We start from the raw sequence: 16,074 nt of genomic DNA on the forward strand, positions 1-16,074 counted from the left end.
CAGCAGTGTATCGATGCCCAAAGAGGCTATCTTGAAAGTTCTCCAAGGTATGTACCAAGTGGATCAGTACGTTCCTTTTACAGTCGAATCTCGATAATTTGATCTCGAAGGGGCCCGAAAATTTGTTCGTATTAAAAGAAGTTCGATTTAATGAACGGGGGGGGGGGGGGGCTCTTTATGCAGTGGCGCATGTGCACTGAGCTAACACGCGAGGGGGAAGTTTCACAAGACTTACATTTATTCACAAATCACAGGACACCCGTCATTGAAGTAATCGGTGATGCGCGTCTGCACACGTTTGCCTTGCAGCGAGTCGATCGATTTCGCACACAGCTTGCAAAGCATTTTAACTTTAGCATTTTCCTCGCAAGAGAAGTTACGCGCGGAAATGTCCAGCGCCGACTCTCTTTAAAGACGACGACAACCACTGCGTAGCGGAGCCGCAGCGCAATGTGGCCAGCACTTGACGAGAAAGGAGGAGCCTCACCATGCAAAGAGAAGCTGATCGGCATTTGAGATAAACCGAAGGAGAAGGGTCTTTATGTGGCAGGGACAGAAAAGGGAGAAGCGTGACAGAGCCGCGTCGTCGCAGATTGGCATTTGAAAGAGAGCAAACATTCCACGGCAGCCTTTTCTTTCCTTTTCCTTTCCTTCGCGCGCAGCGTTGAGGTGTCGCAGGTGCCGCCGAGGGATTGAGCGGGGTGCTGAGAGCATTTTCGGAGCGCGGTATGTTCGAATTAACCGTTGCAAGTGCTTGCGCGTTCGAATTATCGGGCGTTTTCGCCCATTGCAATAGACATAGCTTTGACGCGACCTTTTCGTGAGTTCAAATTAACCGGAAGTTCAAATTAATGAGATTCGACTGTATTAACATACCCGGTATGATTACCTTACAAGCCAACTCTGCATGCTTCAGGCCACCCGCGGTAAAACAAAAAGTAGGCTTGTGTGAATATTCGAATGTTTCAAATGTTCGAACGAATATTACTGTATTCAAATTCACTTCGATTCGAATTTAAATTCTCAAAAGTTTCGAAGATATTCAAATGAACATATAGATGTATATTAGTCTGCATGTAACTCCTTGAAAAGCTGGTTTCGCCACAGTTAAGGGATGCCAAGGCACGAAAACACCAGTTCAAGAAAAATCCGCACTGCAGCGATGCCCCACTTCAAAGTTAAATGAACAACCTATTTCCCTCACATCGATGAATCAATTTTTAAGTTTAAAAGTTTATGTCAGCTTTTACGCTCTCAATATAGTAAACTTTAAAATGTAACATACTTTAAAGGTTTTTTCTTGCATTCTACGAAAAGTTAAATCCTAGTACAATTCGAAATTGTTTCCACTTCCTTTGAACCAAAAAGAACAGCATTTGCACTGGCTCGTTTCAATAAAAAAAAAAAAAAAACATGGTGCAGCTTAGTAGGGTCATGACAAATATGTCCGTTTTTCTTTATAATATGTGATACACACTGTTCGAATTATATTCAAAATTATTCAACCAAAATCACTACTCGCTTCGAACTCAAAATCCACAACTCTCACAGGCCCAACAAAAAGCCTTTGCAGCTTCTAGAGCCCCAGCTTCACCTGGTCGAAGAGCATGCGCAGCTGCCTCTCGGACTCGCCAACCCACTTGCTGAGGCAGTCGGCGCCCTTGCGCATGAAGAACGCCACTCGTGAGTCGCCACGACCGCACTCGTTGGCCAGCGCCCGCGCCACCAGCGTCTTGCCAGTGCCTGCAAAGCGTACACATAGCCGCTAAGACAATGTTACCCATCATTATGCCATGATGTGCTGCAGTGGTGCATGCAGGTGTTGCGCGCCGCATCGTCAAAGAACCTACAGATACTTTTCACAGCACTTTCCTCAGTGAAAAATATTTTTCTTCGCTCTAAAAAAATTGTGCACACATTTTGAGCCTACCACTCAATTATTTTACATGGCTGACGGCAGAATAATCAGATTGATTAAGTATATTATTACGCTATAATTAGGACAAGTTGGTAAAACTCGCAAAATATTATATCCCTTCACTTTCTTTATCTGGAATGTAAAATCGAGTGCCTTCAAATCATGTTGTGTGGATTTAACACCGGCGTCAAGTCTGCACAACAAAAATGTCAAACTTGCAGAACACGATTCCCAGGCACTCAATTTCACACTTAGAAAAGTTGCAGTGCACACGGACGGGAACAAAAAAATAACACGAATTGCTTTTTTTTTCTTTTGTTTTCGGTTGTATGTGTTGTAACATTAGTCCACCAAGTCATCCACATAAATTAGACGCATTTGCAGACAGTGCGGTCATTATTCGCACCTGAAAAGAACAAACAACAAATAAGTGCCAAAGCCCCACCCACAGTGCCAAAGAGGGAACTTACCAGGGGGACCGTAGAAGAGGACGCCCCGGGGTGGTGTGATCTTGAAGCGCTCGAAGACTTCGGGGTAGATGAGTGGGAAGAGGATCATCTCCTTGAGCTGCTGGATGTGGCTGTCCAGCCCACCCACGCGGTCAAAGACAACCTGCGGATCATACCGAGAAAACTAGTTTATGCAGAGGAATGGGCTTCTGTGACTATAAAAACCAATGGTGAATAAAATTTCTCTTACAGTTTAAGAAACATTACTGATGATAGTAGAAATCGCTAATGAGTGGTCTTGACCCCAATATTTGTTGAACCAGTGCCGCTATTAAACATTGATCATGACTTGAAATCAACGTGAACAACTAGCAAAGACTTCATTGAAGTTTAGTTCCCCTTGATCCAATTTTTTTCTTTTTGAAATATTTCTTAGGGCCTACAGCCCCTTACAAACAGACTTACTGGCAATCTTGCTACACTTTGCACTGCCAGAAGAGGGCACCATTGTTACAACATCAATTTCTTAATCTTGCAAACATTTTAAGCAATACCGCATTACGTCATTTTTCAGGACCCCCTCCAAACTTTTGACAATATCTAGCGTTCGCTGTGCCAAAACTACAAAACAATTATAAGGCACACCGTAGTGCAGGCCTCTAGAAATATTAATCTGGTTGCTCTTTAACACGAGGGTTCAGGCTAGTTGGTACTACACACTCAATAACACCGTGTGCGAAAACTTTCACACAAGAGATGACAACAACCCCAGACGCAGAAAGCTACACAGAGCAAAGCCTCGAGAAGCAGGAAGTGGCACTAACGTCCTTGTCGACGTGCATGGGGTCGACGTCAGCCAGACTGGAGCCGATCTTGGCCCGGTCGCGGAGCACGCCCTCGAAGAGGTCCTTCTCCTGGAAGTTGAGCGGCAGACACCGGTTCCGAGCGCGGACCATGCTGCGCGCCTTGCGCCGTTCGAAGCGCCGCTCGTCGTCGCTCGAACTGCTCGTGGAGGAGCTGTTGTGTGTGGCGTGCCGTTTTCTGCAATGGTAACGAAAGAAGCAAATCGCGTCAAGCAGCACGTGCACAAGTGACATAGCAAATTAGTTTTTTGACTGATAAATTCTACTCCGGAAATTCCTGTCTTGTTAATTTCACAACCACAGGTTTATTAAAAAGATGAGAAACTGAATGTCAAAGTTTCACCTTTAAGTTTCCCGCAAAAATCTCCTAAGGAAACATCACTGATTCCAATAAGTTCCTTCGTATTTCGGCCACGTTGGCCCACTTCTGAAACTTGGAAAGTTATACCGTATTTAGTCGCATAATCCTCGCACTTTTTTTGCCGGAAAACTGATGGGAAGTTGGGGGGTGCGAGAATTACGCGGGGAAAACTTTCCACGAAAACGTAGTGAGCGAAAAAGAAAACGAAGTGGCCGCAAATCGAGATTCTCACACCAGCAACTGACAGCAAGCTTTCAGATGTACTAATTAGAACTTACCTCAACAATAAAAGCAGAAGTTCAACACAAGGTAAGATTTATTTGAGACACAAAAAGTGGAAGCAAATAGTCGAGAATCAGAATACCATACGCAAAGCTTATGGGCGTAGCGGTAGCGTTGGTCGCTCAACAGGAGCCCTTAAAAGGTAAGCTTAGGACGTCAGTATTGGGCTGATGGCTATTTAACAGAATCGTCCGCAGTTTCCTTCTGAAGAAATAAAGTTTACCATCAATCCCAGTTTTAGGCACACGGCAGGCCAAACGCGTCTTGGTGGCTTCCAGCTGCTTTCACCAGTAGCGAACACAAAACTCGTAGGCTCCGAAGAGCCTACCGATGGCCCTGTAGCCGTTGTTTAGTGCATGATCTATCACTTGCAACTTGAAGCAGCCGTGTAGCTTCAGTATCGCCCCATAACATGCCAAGATTACCGACACAACACACAAAACACGTCGCAACGTGCACTGGCTACTTCGGCTTGGCTTGGATTGAATCTCCGTGCAATAGTACGCTTGATGCTTAAGAGATGGCGCCAGATGGCGCGCGCTATCATCGTCAGTGGCTGGAACAAGCAGACGACATTACTGCAGCAGTTTTTGGGGGTGCGATAATTACGCGAGGAAAAAAACTTATTTTTCTTGGGCGATGTGGGGGGTGCAAGAATTACGCGAGTAAGTACGGTATGTTTAGTTCTCTCAGAAGGCAATGTGCTTCATTTTTACTAGCGACAGAATGCATAAGTTGGTTTTCATTAAACTTATGCTGGACTGATTTATTTGATTGATTGATTTGTGGAGTTTAACGTCCCAAAACCACCATATGATTATGAGAGGCGCCGTAGTGGAGGGCTCCGGAAATTTTGACCACATGGGGTTCTTTAAAAAAAAAAACTTATGCTGGAAGTACGATTAACGATAACATCACAAACCGCAGTACCCCTGTAAATACGTTTCTTATAAGCGACCACGGAAAAAAGCACACAGGCTGGGAAAACGTAGCCTCCCAACAATTACTGCCCAGAAAGTCTGAAAAGGGAGTGGCATTCGAAAGTGAATTCTGGTAAAACTGAAAGAAACATACCAAACAATCCTATTTTTTCTTCTGTAATATGCCCTGTTGAGTAACCAACTAACCAGCATCCCCACCCGTGATCCACGGAACAGATTTTCTGTGGATCGCAGTTGTGCACTGACACTACACCACTGCATGTGCAAACGGTGTCCAGGGAATTCAGTGAGATGCCGAAAAAGTGAAAATTAAGATAATAATAATAATAATCATAAATAAATCAGGAACTGTAATCGCGCACAGCACTTGTCCACCGGTGCTTTTAGAATTACAGTTAAACCTCGTTATAACGAGACGGGCTATAACGAAAAATGGATATAACGAGGAAATCGTAATTCCCCTTGAAAGTCCCCATACAAACCAATGTATTCAAAACCTCAATTTAACGAGGCAAAATTTGCCTGTTATGGGATATAATGAACAAATTTTGTGAGGAAGTAAAATTTTGAGCCGATGTCACGACAGTGCACAACGCGAATTTGAGACGACATGCAACGCGAGAACTGTATTTAGCAGTTCAAAACTCCCGCCACGCGCCCTCCAACAACGCGCGCAAAGCAGACGGCACGCGCTGTTTCCGGAGGAGAGGTCGCTGCACGTGCGCCGCTTAGCTACCACCGACAGGGGAGCGCTCCGCAGCTCTGGGAACGTTTCAGCCACTTCTTTTCTTTTGTGTCTTCTTTACGTTCTCCCTCTCCCATTTCTCATGGTGCTGAGGCGCGCTTCCTAATCTTACATACCCCCTTCTCCTTGAGTAACCGGTTCCTAGAGGGCAGCGCAAAGGAACGCCCCTTCTGCCCCTTCCTCTTCACAGTCACTTTCTCTGCAAGTGTTGTCGCTCGCCGACGGGAGCCGCGTTGCTTTTGCGTGCGTGTTTCTTCTCTTTTTCGACCGCTTCCGCCTTATCTTTTATCGTGCTGCGCTCCTGATTCTAGCAACATGAATGCGCCAGGCGGGAAGCGAAAGCGCATAACCCTAGATCAGAAGGCGGCTATGATAAGAGCCGTCGAATCGGGGACCAAGAAAGGCAACGTGGCAAGAGACTTTGGCGTATCAACGAGCATGCTGTCAACCATCTTGAGCAAGCAGAAGTCCATCACCGACGCTATTGCACGTGGCGTGAAAGGAAGCGCTAAGAGGATGAGGGCACCTGCCTTTGAAGCGATCGAAAAGGTCGTTTTTAAGTGGTTCTTGGGCACACGGGCCGTGAATCTGCCGGTGAGCGGCGCCTTGCTGCAAAGAAAAGCGAGAGACTTTGCCTGCATCATGGGCTATGACAACTTCGTAGCAAGTTCGGGTTGGCTTCAACGCTTCAAGGAGCGCCACGACATTTTCAGGAGAGCGGTCTGCGGCGAATCGCAATCTGTCGACGAAGCAGAGGCTACCAAGTGGGCGAAAGAAAACATCGTGCGGCTGCTAGAAAAATACAGCGCACAGGATATTCTTAACGCAGACGAAACCGCTCTCTTTTTTAAGATGTTGCCGCACAAGACGTTAGCCCTCAAAGGCGAGCCGTGCCATGGCGGCAAACAAAGTAAGTTGCGGATCACTGCGCTACTTTGTGCAAACATGACCGGCTCTGAGAAGCAGCCAATTTTCGTAATTGGCAAAAGTGCATCCCCTCGCTGCTTTAAGGGGAAGAGGCAGCTCCCAGTCAAGTACGTAGCCAATCGCAAAGCCTGGATGACCAGGGAGATTTTTTCAAAATGGCTTTGCGAGCGGGACGAGAAGCTGGCAAAGGCGAACCGCAAGGTGTGCCTTGTTTTAGATAACTGCACCGCCCACCATACCGCTGCCGTGCTTCGAAACATTGAGCTGCTGTTCCTTCCTGCCAACTGCACAGCAAAAATACAGCCGCTTGACCAAGGCGTGATTATGTCGCTGAAGGCAGGTTACCGCAAGCGTAACCTGCCTTCAAGCTCCTGCTCAACATGAGGATGAAGCGAGACACCGATATTGACTTGTACGCTGCACTCGAAATGCTTCAGGCAGCGTGGATGAGTGTGACGGCGACCACGATCACAAACTGCTTTCGACATGCCTCATTTGCCGCCGCACCAGACGCCAGCGATGAGCCATCAGACGAGCCCACTGTGCCGGACGGTTTTGCCACATCAGACTAAGTCACTGCATCATGGACGGCACTTCGTGACGCCGGTGTCGTGCCTTACAACGAGTCGTTTTGCGACTATGTGAGTGCGGACTCGGAAGTGGTGGCAACGGAGCCGCTCCTGGATGACGATATTGTGCGCGCTGTCAGTGATTGTAACGAAACCAGTGACGATGACTCTGTCGACGAACAGGAGACAAACGTGCCGACGGCGTCGGAGGCATTAGATACGGTGGATGTACTGCGCCGCTACTTCGGCGTTCACGCGGGCGGCGAAGATGGCTTGAACATTGCGGCCGCAGCTGAGCGAGCCATCATTCGCATCACGAAGATGCATCATCGTCCAATTACGGACTTCTTTGCAGCTAAGTCTGCCTGAAATGCAAGCTGTGTATTTGGAAGTGCATTAAAACAGGTGCATGACTTTTTTCCTTTTTAATTTGGAATGCGGTTATTTTGTTGCATACCACCGTGCGGCAGGATGCTACTTTGCCCGCTATTTTTTTTGGGCAAGTACAGTGCATGATATTTGCGGTAAATGCCAGCTACGGCTATAACGAAATATTGGTTATAACAAGCAAATAGCGGTGGCCCTCCAATTTCGTTATAACGAGGTTTAACTGTATTCAACTTGAAAACAAAGTGATACAGCGATTGAATACATTGTTGGCATCCTCACCTTCTGTACATGGGGCTCCTGTGGGCCGGAGAATGGTAGGATGACCGGTTCCGCCGGTCGTGCTTTGGCGTGTGGAAGATGCTGGCTATCCGCTTGGACCGCTTTGTCTCCGCTGTGTACAGGTCGAGACATAAGTCCAACTTAGCCGACCACTAAGCTATGTGTCCTAAGAGTACACCACATGTACAGTGCCCACAAATTGAAACACGGAGTAAAAATTTTGACTACAACAAATGGTACGCACAGTTGCTCAAGATCCCCACTTTCCATGTCATGTCGCTTAAAACTGGCTACTAAAAATAAGGTTAGCTTTATCGTGCAATGCTAGGGTCCGAAGTACACATATCAGACACGAACTGAAGAAATAAGACACATAAGTGACTGGTTAGCATTAAATAGCTGTATTTATATCCCTGAGTATTGTACTGTGCTCAAGGAATGAAACGCTTCAACTTGCAACTGAGTAACGTCCATACTTTCATTTCTACTATATTCAATTCATGTCACATCTGCAAAACCGTGATTGGCTCATTTCTGTTACATGAAGCATTCCTTTGAGCTTGAAAGATAGTTTATTTTTGCAAGACATACTGTATCCTTGTGTACTCGTTTTTAAAATGAAACGCAAATGTGGTGGAAAATCTTACGCGGACACCACTTGCGCGAAACACCAAGGATGTCTTAAAGGAGCACTGACACAAAAATTTTGTCTCTTGTACTTTTCGTGGCAACAAGTAGCTAGCAATTCATTTGTCACCGCTGGAAAGATCATATGCCCGAGCGCACCGGCTCATTATTTGGTGACATTTATATAGCGCCCAGTCGCAGTTTCAGTTTCAGAGTGCGCCGAGTGTGGTGGGACCCGGAGTAATTTTCATGTAAACGCAGCAGGCTCCATGAGAACAAAAAAAAATGCGTGCATATGAGCACCGCATTGACAACTCTTTTCAACAAAGGCTTCCCGAGTGATCCCCTCTGGGGTGTTTCAAACATGCATGACCCCATTAAATACCCTGTTGAAGCAAGGGCATCAGCCTTTGCACTCTCAGGCAAGTCTGCCTCTCTCTACATTGAAAAAGTCTGAACTCTCAAGGACCATGGCAGCCAACATAAACGTGTGATGCAGGGGGCAGTTGATTGTTTACCCGAAAATGTAATGTGCATTTGGTGCCCTGTGGTGCAAGACACACCTTAGAATAGATTTTTGGTATATTCTACGCTAGATTATCAGCAGATATTTCGTAGATGCCCATATGTCCTCTCAAATCAATCCCAGAAGTTATCTTGACATAAAAGTTTTGCGTCAGTACTCCTTCATGGCAGAAACGACAAGCTTTAATTTTACGATAAGCATGGCATTTACATGATAGGTACAAATTTCAGCCAGTGAAAATGATTGGACAGCGAAGCTCGGAAGTGCACGAATGCACATGATCGGCTATCGAGATCACATGGTGTTGTAATCAGCCTGCATATTTGGAAATACGCGTGCTTACACATTTCGAGCATCATCTGTATCATGTTTAGCATCATTTAGCATCTTTACTATTTGGATCATCACCACCATTGTTCAGCACTGTCGACATAATTATTTCAAGCGCCATTATGAACGTTTTGTTCCATTTAAATGTTTACTCAATCTACCTTCCGGTCATGTGGCCTGTACTACTACTACTACATTTAAATAGCTGGAAAACAATCATGAGGTCCAAAAATTGTTGTAAAGAGAAATATGTACACTTTCGCTTTGTGAACATGCTGCAAGAAGTTTGCGAACACAGCCAAATCCCGCTGCAACAAACCTGATGGGACGCGGAAAAAATTTCGTTGTGAAATCGAAACAATATAGCTGATCTGAGCTAGCAAAACAAAGGAACGTTTATTCTCAATATTCAAAAAATGTCCGCTGCTTCCTATTCTTTCCTAGCAGCGTCATGACGTGATTCTCACCCATGCATAGCAAGGCCATGGTGAAAAGCACGCTGAAACGCCTAAAATCGCTTTCGTGAACGAACCAAACAGTTGCATTAGCACGTTAACACCAGCAGCTGTCCGCCGTCGAAGTGCATCCGACAAGTTACAGGGGTTCTAACATTGGTTTCAGCTGGTTAAAAATTTTCGCACAACTTCGACACCCTTCTCCCCCCACAGGGAGGGGAAGGCATAGCTCGTCGTTGCGACTGGTCTAGACCAATCAATGAGCTGCGTGCTATACCAAGTAGCTGATCGGCGACTTCTTGCATCACTGCAGTGTAGGGAGGATTGGTCTGGGGTAGGGAAGGAGCGCACGAATTATTTTTCGAAATGGAGGCTGCGCCCAGTACGCAGCGCTGTTGCATTTGAAAAACGTGATCGCCGTGGTCTACACGACACATTGCAGAGCTTCTTTGGGGGGTGTAAAAAAAAAAAGGTTGGAGCCTGTTGACTGGCCTCTGAACCTCGATATAATGAATCCCGATATAACAAAACATCGGTTATAATGAAGTAAATTAAGAATGCTTTCGAATAGATACAGTGCCAGGAATATACCTTTAGAACTTATTCAACGAACTCATTTTTGTGAAAGATGCAAGTTCGTTATAGTGAGGTTTTAGTGTACTACTGCTACTACGGCACACGGCGGACTGAGACATTAGAATAACAAAGAGTGTAGCAAGATGGTACGTAGTCATGTTAAAAGACTCTGCATGCAAGCACAAACAAAAGAGAGAAGTCAAAAGACTGCAAGTGCTGGCAGTTATAGTGTCTTGACTTCTCTCCTGGGTTTGTGCTTGCGCGTTGAGTATTCCTCTTGAGTTCACTGCAAGAACAATTAGGCTTGAGTCAATTCCAGTCGGCGCGACTCTTTTTGACAGCACACCACAATTTCGTGAATGGAGCCCGTACCTAATTGCCAGGCTGTCGCCGAGTGAAGTGACAGGTGTAAACCACCAACCCATTAGCACGTACTCACCAACAGGTACTTGGAAGCGTTCCGTGACGGGCTTCTTGGGACGGAGGTGGTAACCATTCATCACGGGCAACTGCTCCTCCTCTTCGTCATCATCGGCACTGTCCCCAGATTCCCCAGAACTGCCTCCCTGTGGCTCGGAGTCGCTGCCGGCCACTCCCGCCGCCGCTGCAGCCTCCCGCCGGCGACCCCGGCGCTCCTCCGCTGCGGCCCGTCGAGAGCTCCGCGTGCGGAAGAATGGCTGCTCCTCCGCCGCTGCGGCCGCCTGGTGCTGCTGGCGTGTCCGCTTCACCCGTGAATACATGTCCTCTGCCGAGAAATGCTGCGAAGAAATAGACATGAGAGGAGTGGAAGGTGACGAGCTATGGGAATGCAGGCACCATAGTTCTCTGAAACATGTGCAAAAGAGAACCGAGGCACTGCAATTGTTGAAGTACACACATCTGCCTAGCCTTAGAGTTTGCAGTTTCAAATCCACTTATGGCTTTTTTTTCATTATTTAGCTTTTGTTTCAGATAAAAGCGACCAGCCAAGGCAGGAAGTCTGACTCCTGAACTTCATCATGTGCCAATGCAGCTGCAGGCCATACTGAGCTGAAAGAATGAAGCCTAAACAAATTTATGTACTACTCATCATTCCCATGCTGCCTGAAGTGCCATGCGCTGCAGCTCCCATAGACATCTGCGACCCATTTCGCTCTAGTGTACTAGCATAAAACCATGGTAGACACGGCCTTTGACCTTTGTGCCAGCTTTCCAATTGGAAATGCGACAGATGTGTACCTGAGCTTACACTGGGCCCCTTATGGAACATTTCCCCGAGAAATTTATTGACTAACACAGCACACGCATTCCAATGCACTGCTTCAATTCAAGCAAAGGTCTTACAAGGGCCCCCATTTACATTCGTTGCTTGTGCCCTTTTAGGGCGATGCGTAGTGGTCATCGATACGGACAACACTCCTCACCTGCATCTCAGACAGGCCGAGACGACGGAGCTCAGCATTCACACCCTTCTCATTGCTTCGTTTTGACTCAAGGCTGTCCTCGTTGTCGCCGTCTAAGGTTTCAGAGTCCTGGAGAGCAAATGCAGGCCCCTCAGAACCACACGGTTGAGTTGATGTACCAGTTTCGCAATGCTGTTATCGGCCACGAAGCCTCACAGACAAAGCGTGACATTCAAATGCACTCCTATCTAGTCAATGCTACAGGACATCTCTCATTCAAACACAAGTCGTAAAACCAAAGATGCAATCTTGCACACGTTCTATAATAGAATGCTTGTCCTTGCTGCACATGATTTGTCTGGGCGTGTAACCCAAATGCTGTCGTGGTAACCCAAATGTACCGTTTATGCGAGCCTCAGCCATTCATATGCAGCAATTGATTGATATGTGGGGTTTAACGTCCCAAAACCACCATATGATTATGAGAGACGCCGTAGTGGAGGGCTCCAGAAATTTCGACCACCTGGGGTTTTTTAACGTGCACCCAAATCTGAGCACACGGGCCTACAACATTTCCGCCTCCATCGGAAATGCAGCCGCCGCAGCCGGGATTCGAACCCGCGACCTGTGGGTCAGTAGCCGAGTACCTTAGCCACTAGACCACCGCTGCGGGGCTTCATATGCAGCAAGTATGAACATTCTGTTACAGAGCACATACGATCACACACCTGTTGGAAGACGACACTAGAGGTCTTCTTCCCTGTCCAGTTACTAAAGATAATGCCGATCTGGCTTCAGATCTTGCAAAATGTGTTTGCCCAAACAGTCTAGCCATACTAATGCTAACTGCACACAAAAAGGCTAGCATTTTCAGACATCCCAAGAACACTGGCTGCGTAGCTTTCCTAAGAACACTGACAACACAAGATCAATCCCAAGACCAATGACAATGACCGAATGAACCATGCAAACTTCAGTATTTTGAGAATGTCTACACCAACTAAGCTTTACTATTAGCTTTAAGCATTATAAATATTGTCATCAGTTTTTCAGGGCAGTGGTGAGAATACTGGACTCAGGCAGATGTAGGACTCCCTGTAATTTTTTTCAGTGCAAAAAAAAATTGAGTTCGGGACTCACATTGCCACCCGGAGGCATGCTGTCGTGGTGATGGTTGGCAGAACTGCGGAGGTAATGATGGAACGTGGTCGGGTCCTTCTTGCTACGGGATGTTGACTGATCCGCATGTGGCTGTCAGGGGATCAGAATATGGGGCTACACTGAGGGCACTTCAACAGGAAAACCCATTAATTCGAAAATTTGTTGAAACTTCAGAGAACAAACCAAAAAGACAACCACTTAGCAAGCCCCATTTTATTCCATACCTATTGAATAAACAAATCACCACCCAATGCCCGTTTTATGTCGAGCACGGGGCAAAGACATCTCTGACAGGTCATACACACCATCACAGAATGCCACTACAGGCACAATCATGCTGCCATCATCGTTTCCAGTGTGCCACAAGAAGTATTGTGCATACAAACAAGCCAAAGCTCAGTTTTACATCAAGGCAAGGCCAGTGACTCAGCTCAACCTTGAAGAATGACAAGCTTGCAGCCTCAATTATTCTTCTTGTACGGTCAATCTTTAGGACTGCAAGAATAGCGTGACACTACTCTATCTGAGTGAGCAAACTGTTGATGGCTTTGATCAATAGGGAGCTTGTTTTTTTATGAACAGTGGCACATGCCGCATGTGTTAAGTAATTCATGCAAGGCAAAGCGGGCTTGGCAAGGTGGAGGAGCTAATATTTTTTATATTTCTTTTTTTATATTGTTCTGTACTCTTATTGTATGCGTTTACCGAACCTTTATATGTCGGTATTAAATATGGCACAGTTCTCCAAATAAACTTTCAGCTGGTAGTAAACGCTTGTTCTTGTCTCACTTAGTCCCTGTCTACGTTATGCCCTCAATACTTTAAGTAGAAGTGGACAGCAATCAACGTATTTTCTCAGCACAGAAGATGGCCGGGAAATGAACGGGTACCTTGCCAAAGTCTGGCAGGCTCGACGTCAATATCCATGTCTGGTTGAGGTTGCCATAGATGCACTTGCGACGGCGCGTGCTCCTTCGCACCATGCTGTCATCGTCCTCATTCATGTCGTCATCCGTTGAGACAGCAACGTTGTTGGGGGGCGGGGGAGGCACGCGGCGTCGCGTTGACGTGTGCGCACGACCGTTGGGCAGCAGGTGGTCCTGGTGTCCGTGTCCACCCACTGAGCGTGTCAGGCGCACTGCCAAGGCAGAGAAAAACAGGCACTTAGGATTCAGTTGTTTAACCTGCTGATAGGGAGTTTTTGAATAGGAGCCCTATAACTTCGGGGCTCCGAAGCCCATTGCGTGTGCTTACTTTATATGCAGCAGCGAAGAGTCCGCGATGCTTTGGACCCTCACCCAATTCGGTCACTCGAGCCTTGGCCAAGAGCCATCACGTTTACCTGTCTCAAAGCTTTTGGGGCAGGCTTTGGGGCTCCCACTTAATTCGAGAAATAGCGTCCCCAACGCAAAAACCAAACCCTGTTTGGGTCTCGCGTATGTGCAGTGGCCTTGACGCTATTTCTTTGGAACCCCTATTTGAAAACTCCCTAATTTGTCCATCGGTTCATCAACAATCTCCTAGTCTGTTACACCTCTGAGCTATGCCCGAGACTATAAGCCAAAATGTGGTGTATTATAACACACACATGCCATATGGGCACCGCAAATGGCATCGACTTCCTAAAGCGTCAACTATTGATGGCATTATCATGCCGCCACAGAAGCAAAAGTAAGTTGCGAATGCATCTGCAAAGATATGAGATAAACTTTGAGGGCCAAAGGTCAACTTTAATAAATGCTTGCCTGAAGATTCGTCATCAGAGAACTTCAACCTTCGAGATGATCGCCTTCTGTCTTCATCGTCAACAGACTCCTGAAAGAAACAAAAACGGTTATAATTTTTTGTCTTTCTATCCTGACCAATGTCTTCATGCTATTGACAAAATATCATCACACCATTACACATACACAGCAAAAAAAAACTGCTAGTGTGCCTATCAAAAAGTTTACAGGCTATAATACTTTTAGAATTATTTGGCATTCCAACAAAAACAGAGTTAGTAAAGTAAAAAACAGCGAACCACACATGTGTCATGAGTTTATTAAAGAGAAGCTTTTCCATTTGTCCACTCCATGCTTAAGGATACTCAGATTTGCGTATCAGCATTACAATAGTACACTGTTACATATACTGTTACAACAGTGTATGAGCAAATTAACTATGATCATGTACAAAATTCATTATGCCTTTCCCCTTCGTGCCCAAATCTCAATGGCCTTGATCATGTAGCCATTATCAAAAATACTTGCGGCACAGATATTGATCTGGATTGACTTCACTTGAGATTGCCAACCTGACGAGACATAACGTGCCAAGTTTAATGAGCACTTTTGTGCCAAAGCATGATGAAACTACGAAGGTACATCTTACTAACGTAATGTACAGGCTGAGAGATAGGACCACGCAGAATTTCACTAAGGCTTTCCTTATCCGCAAGCCGGGTGATATGTGCATAGTAAGGATGTCTGTAATGTTACACAAACTAGAAACTGATGATTTAAACACCCATGCACAAGATTTCCCACGCGTTTTTGTACTATTTAAATGTCTATATGACAAATTTTCAGTCAGTCTGCACCTGTCGCCCGTAGTTCCTATCTCCAATGGGTGCCCCCCACCCCACCCCGCATGTAGCTTTTCATAAGCAGGAGACTAGGCCAACTTCAATTACCTGTAATGTACTCAAAAGTAAATAAGTGTTATTTTATTCTGGTCGAAATGCAGCCATCACAACTTGGACTGATGATCAAGTGAACCAACTAGTTTAACCAATCTACGAGCATCAACAAGGCCGTCGTGGCTTGTGCCCTGAGGGCCATCCAACTGAATTTAGGACATTTAAAAGCAATCATATAAAAGAAATCCATCTGGCTAGTTAAAACAATCAGAAAAAGAGTGCCTCCATTGACTCTTGGTGTCCTCTTAGTTTGAAGTGTTCTTTTCTCAAGATTTCCTTCACCAGACTCTTGAGCCCCTCCCCATTTACTCTGCTAACACCACTGTTTTAACACAAAAGCATTAAAGAGCTCATTTCGCAGAAATTTCATTGTCCGTGTTACTCGTTGCGAGTGAAAAATCAGCATTTTCCGTGAGAAAAAAAAAAATCTCCGATAGATCCAAATAAAAAATACTAAAAATCTTCAATTTGAGTGGGAATCTGAAACAGGCCTTTTTTGCATTTCAGAAAGGTGTTCAAACACAGTGGCACAAATGGGCTTGGAACTGTGTCAAGTTAAAAAAACGTACATGAATGTCATGTAGAGAAAAAAAAGTCACCTAAAGCATGTAAT

At 45.8% G+C, this 16,074-nt stretch overlaps 1 protein-coding gene across 3 annotated transcripts in view; it reads right to left on the minus strand.

Annotated features, from left to right (window-relative positions):
* Positions 1-16,074, minus strand: part of LOC119163751 (ATPase family AAA domain-containing protein 2-like) — a 61,866-nt gene that overhangs the window by 41,758 nt on the left and 4,034 nt on the right. For 2 of the 3 annotated variants that reach the window (XM_075873494.1, XM_037415818.2), the window contains exons 2-10: positions 14,527-14,596; positions 13,672-13,919; positions 12,761-12,871; positions 11,642-11,749; positions 10,678-10,996; positions 7,725-7,836; positions 3,192-3,408; positions 2,389-2,530; positions 1,595-1,743 (exon numbers count right to left, since the gene is read on the minus strand). In XM_075873494.1, the coding sequence (XP_075729609.1) occupies positions 1,595-1,743; positions 2,389-2,530; positions 3,192-3,408; positions 7,725-7,836; positions 10,678-10,996; positions 11,642-11,749; positions 12,761-12,871; positions 13,672-13,919; positions 14,527-14,596 (1,476 nt within the window). The remainder of the gene's footprint in view (positions 1-1,594; positions 1,744-2,388; positions 2,531-3,191; positions 3,409-7,724; positions 7,837-10,677; positions 10,997-11,641; positions 11,750-12,760; positions 12,872-13,671; positions 13,920-14,526; positions 14,597-16,074) is intronic. The other variant, XM_075873493.1, reaches the window with a different exon arrangement.

The sequence above is a fragment of the Rhipicephalus microplus genome, chromosome 9 (assembly GCF_043290135.1).
Source record: "Rhipicephalus microplus isolate Deutch F79 chromosome 9, USDA_Rmic, whole genome shotgun sequence".
NCBI lineage: Eukaryota > Metazoa > Arthropoda > Arachnida > Ixodida > Ixodidae > Rhipicephalus > Rhipicephalus microplus.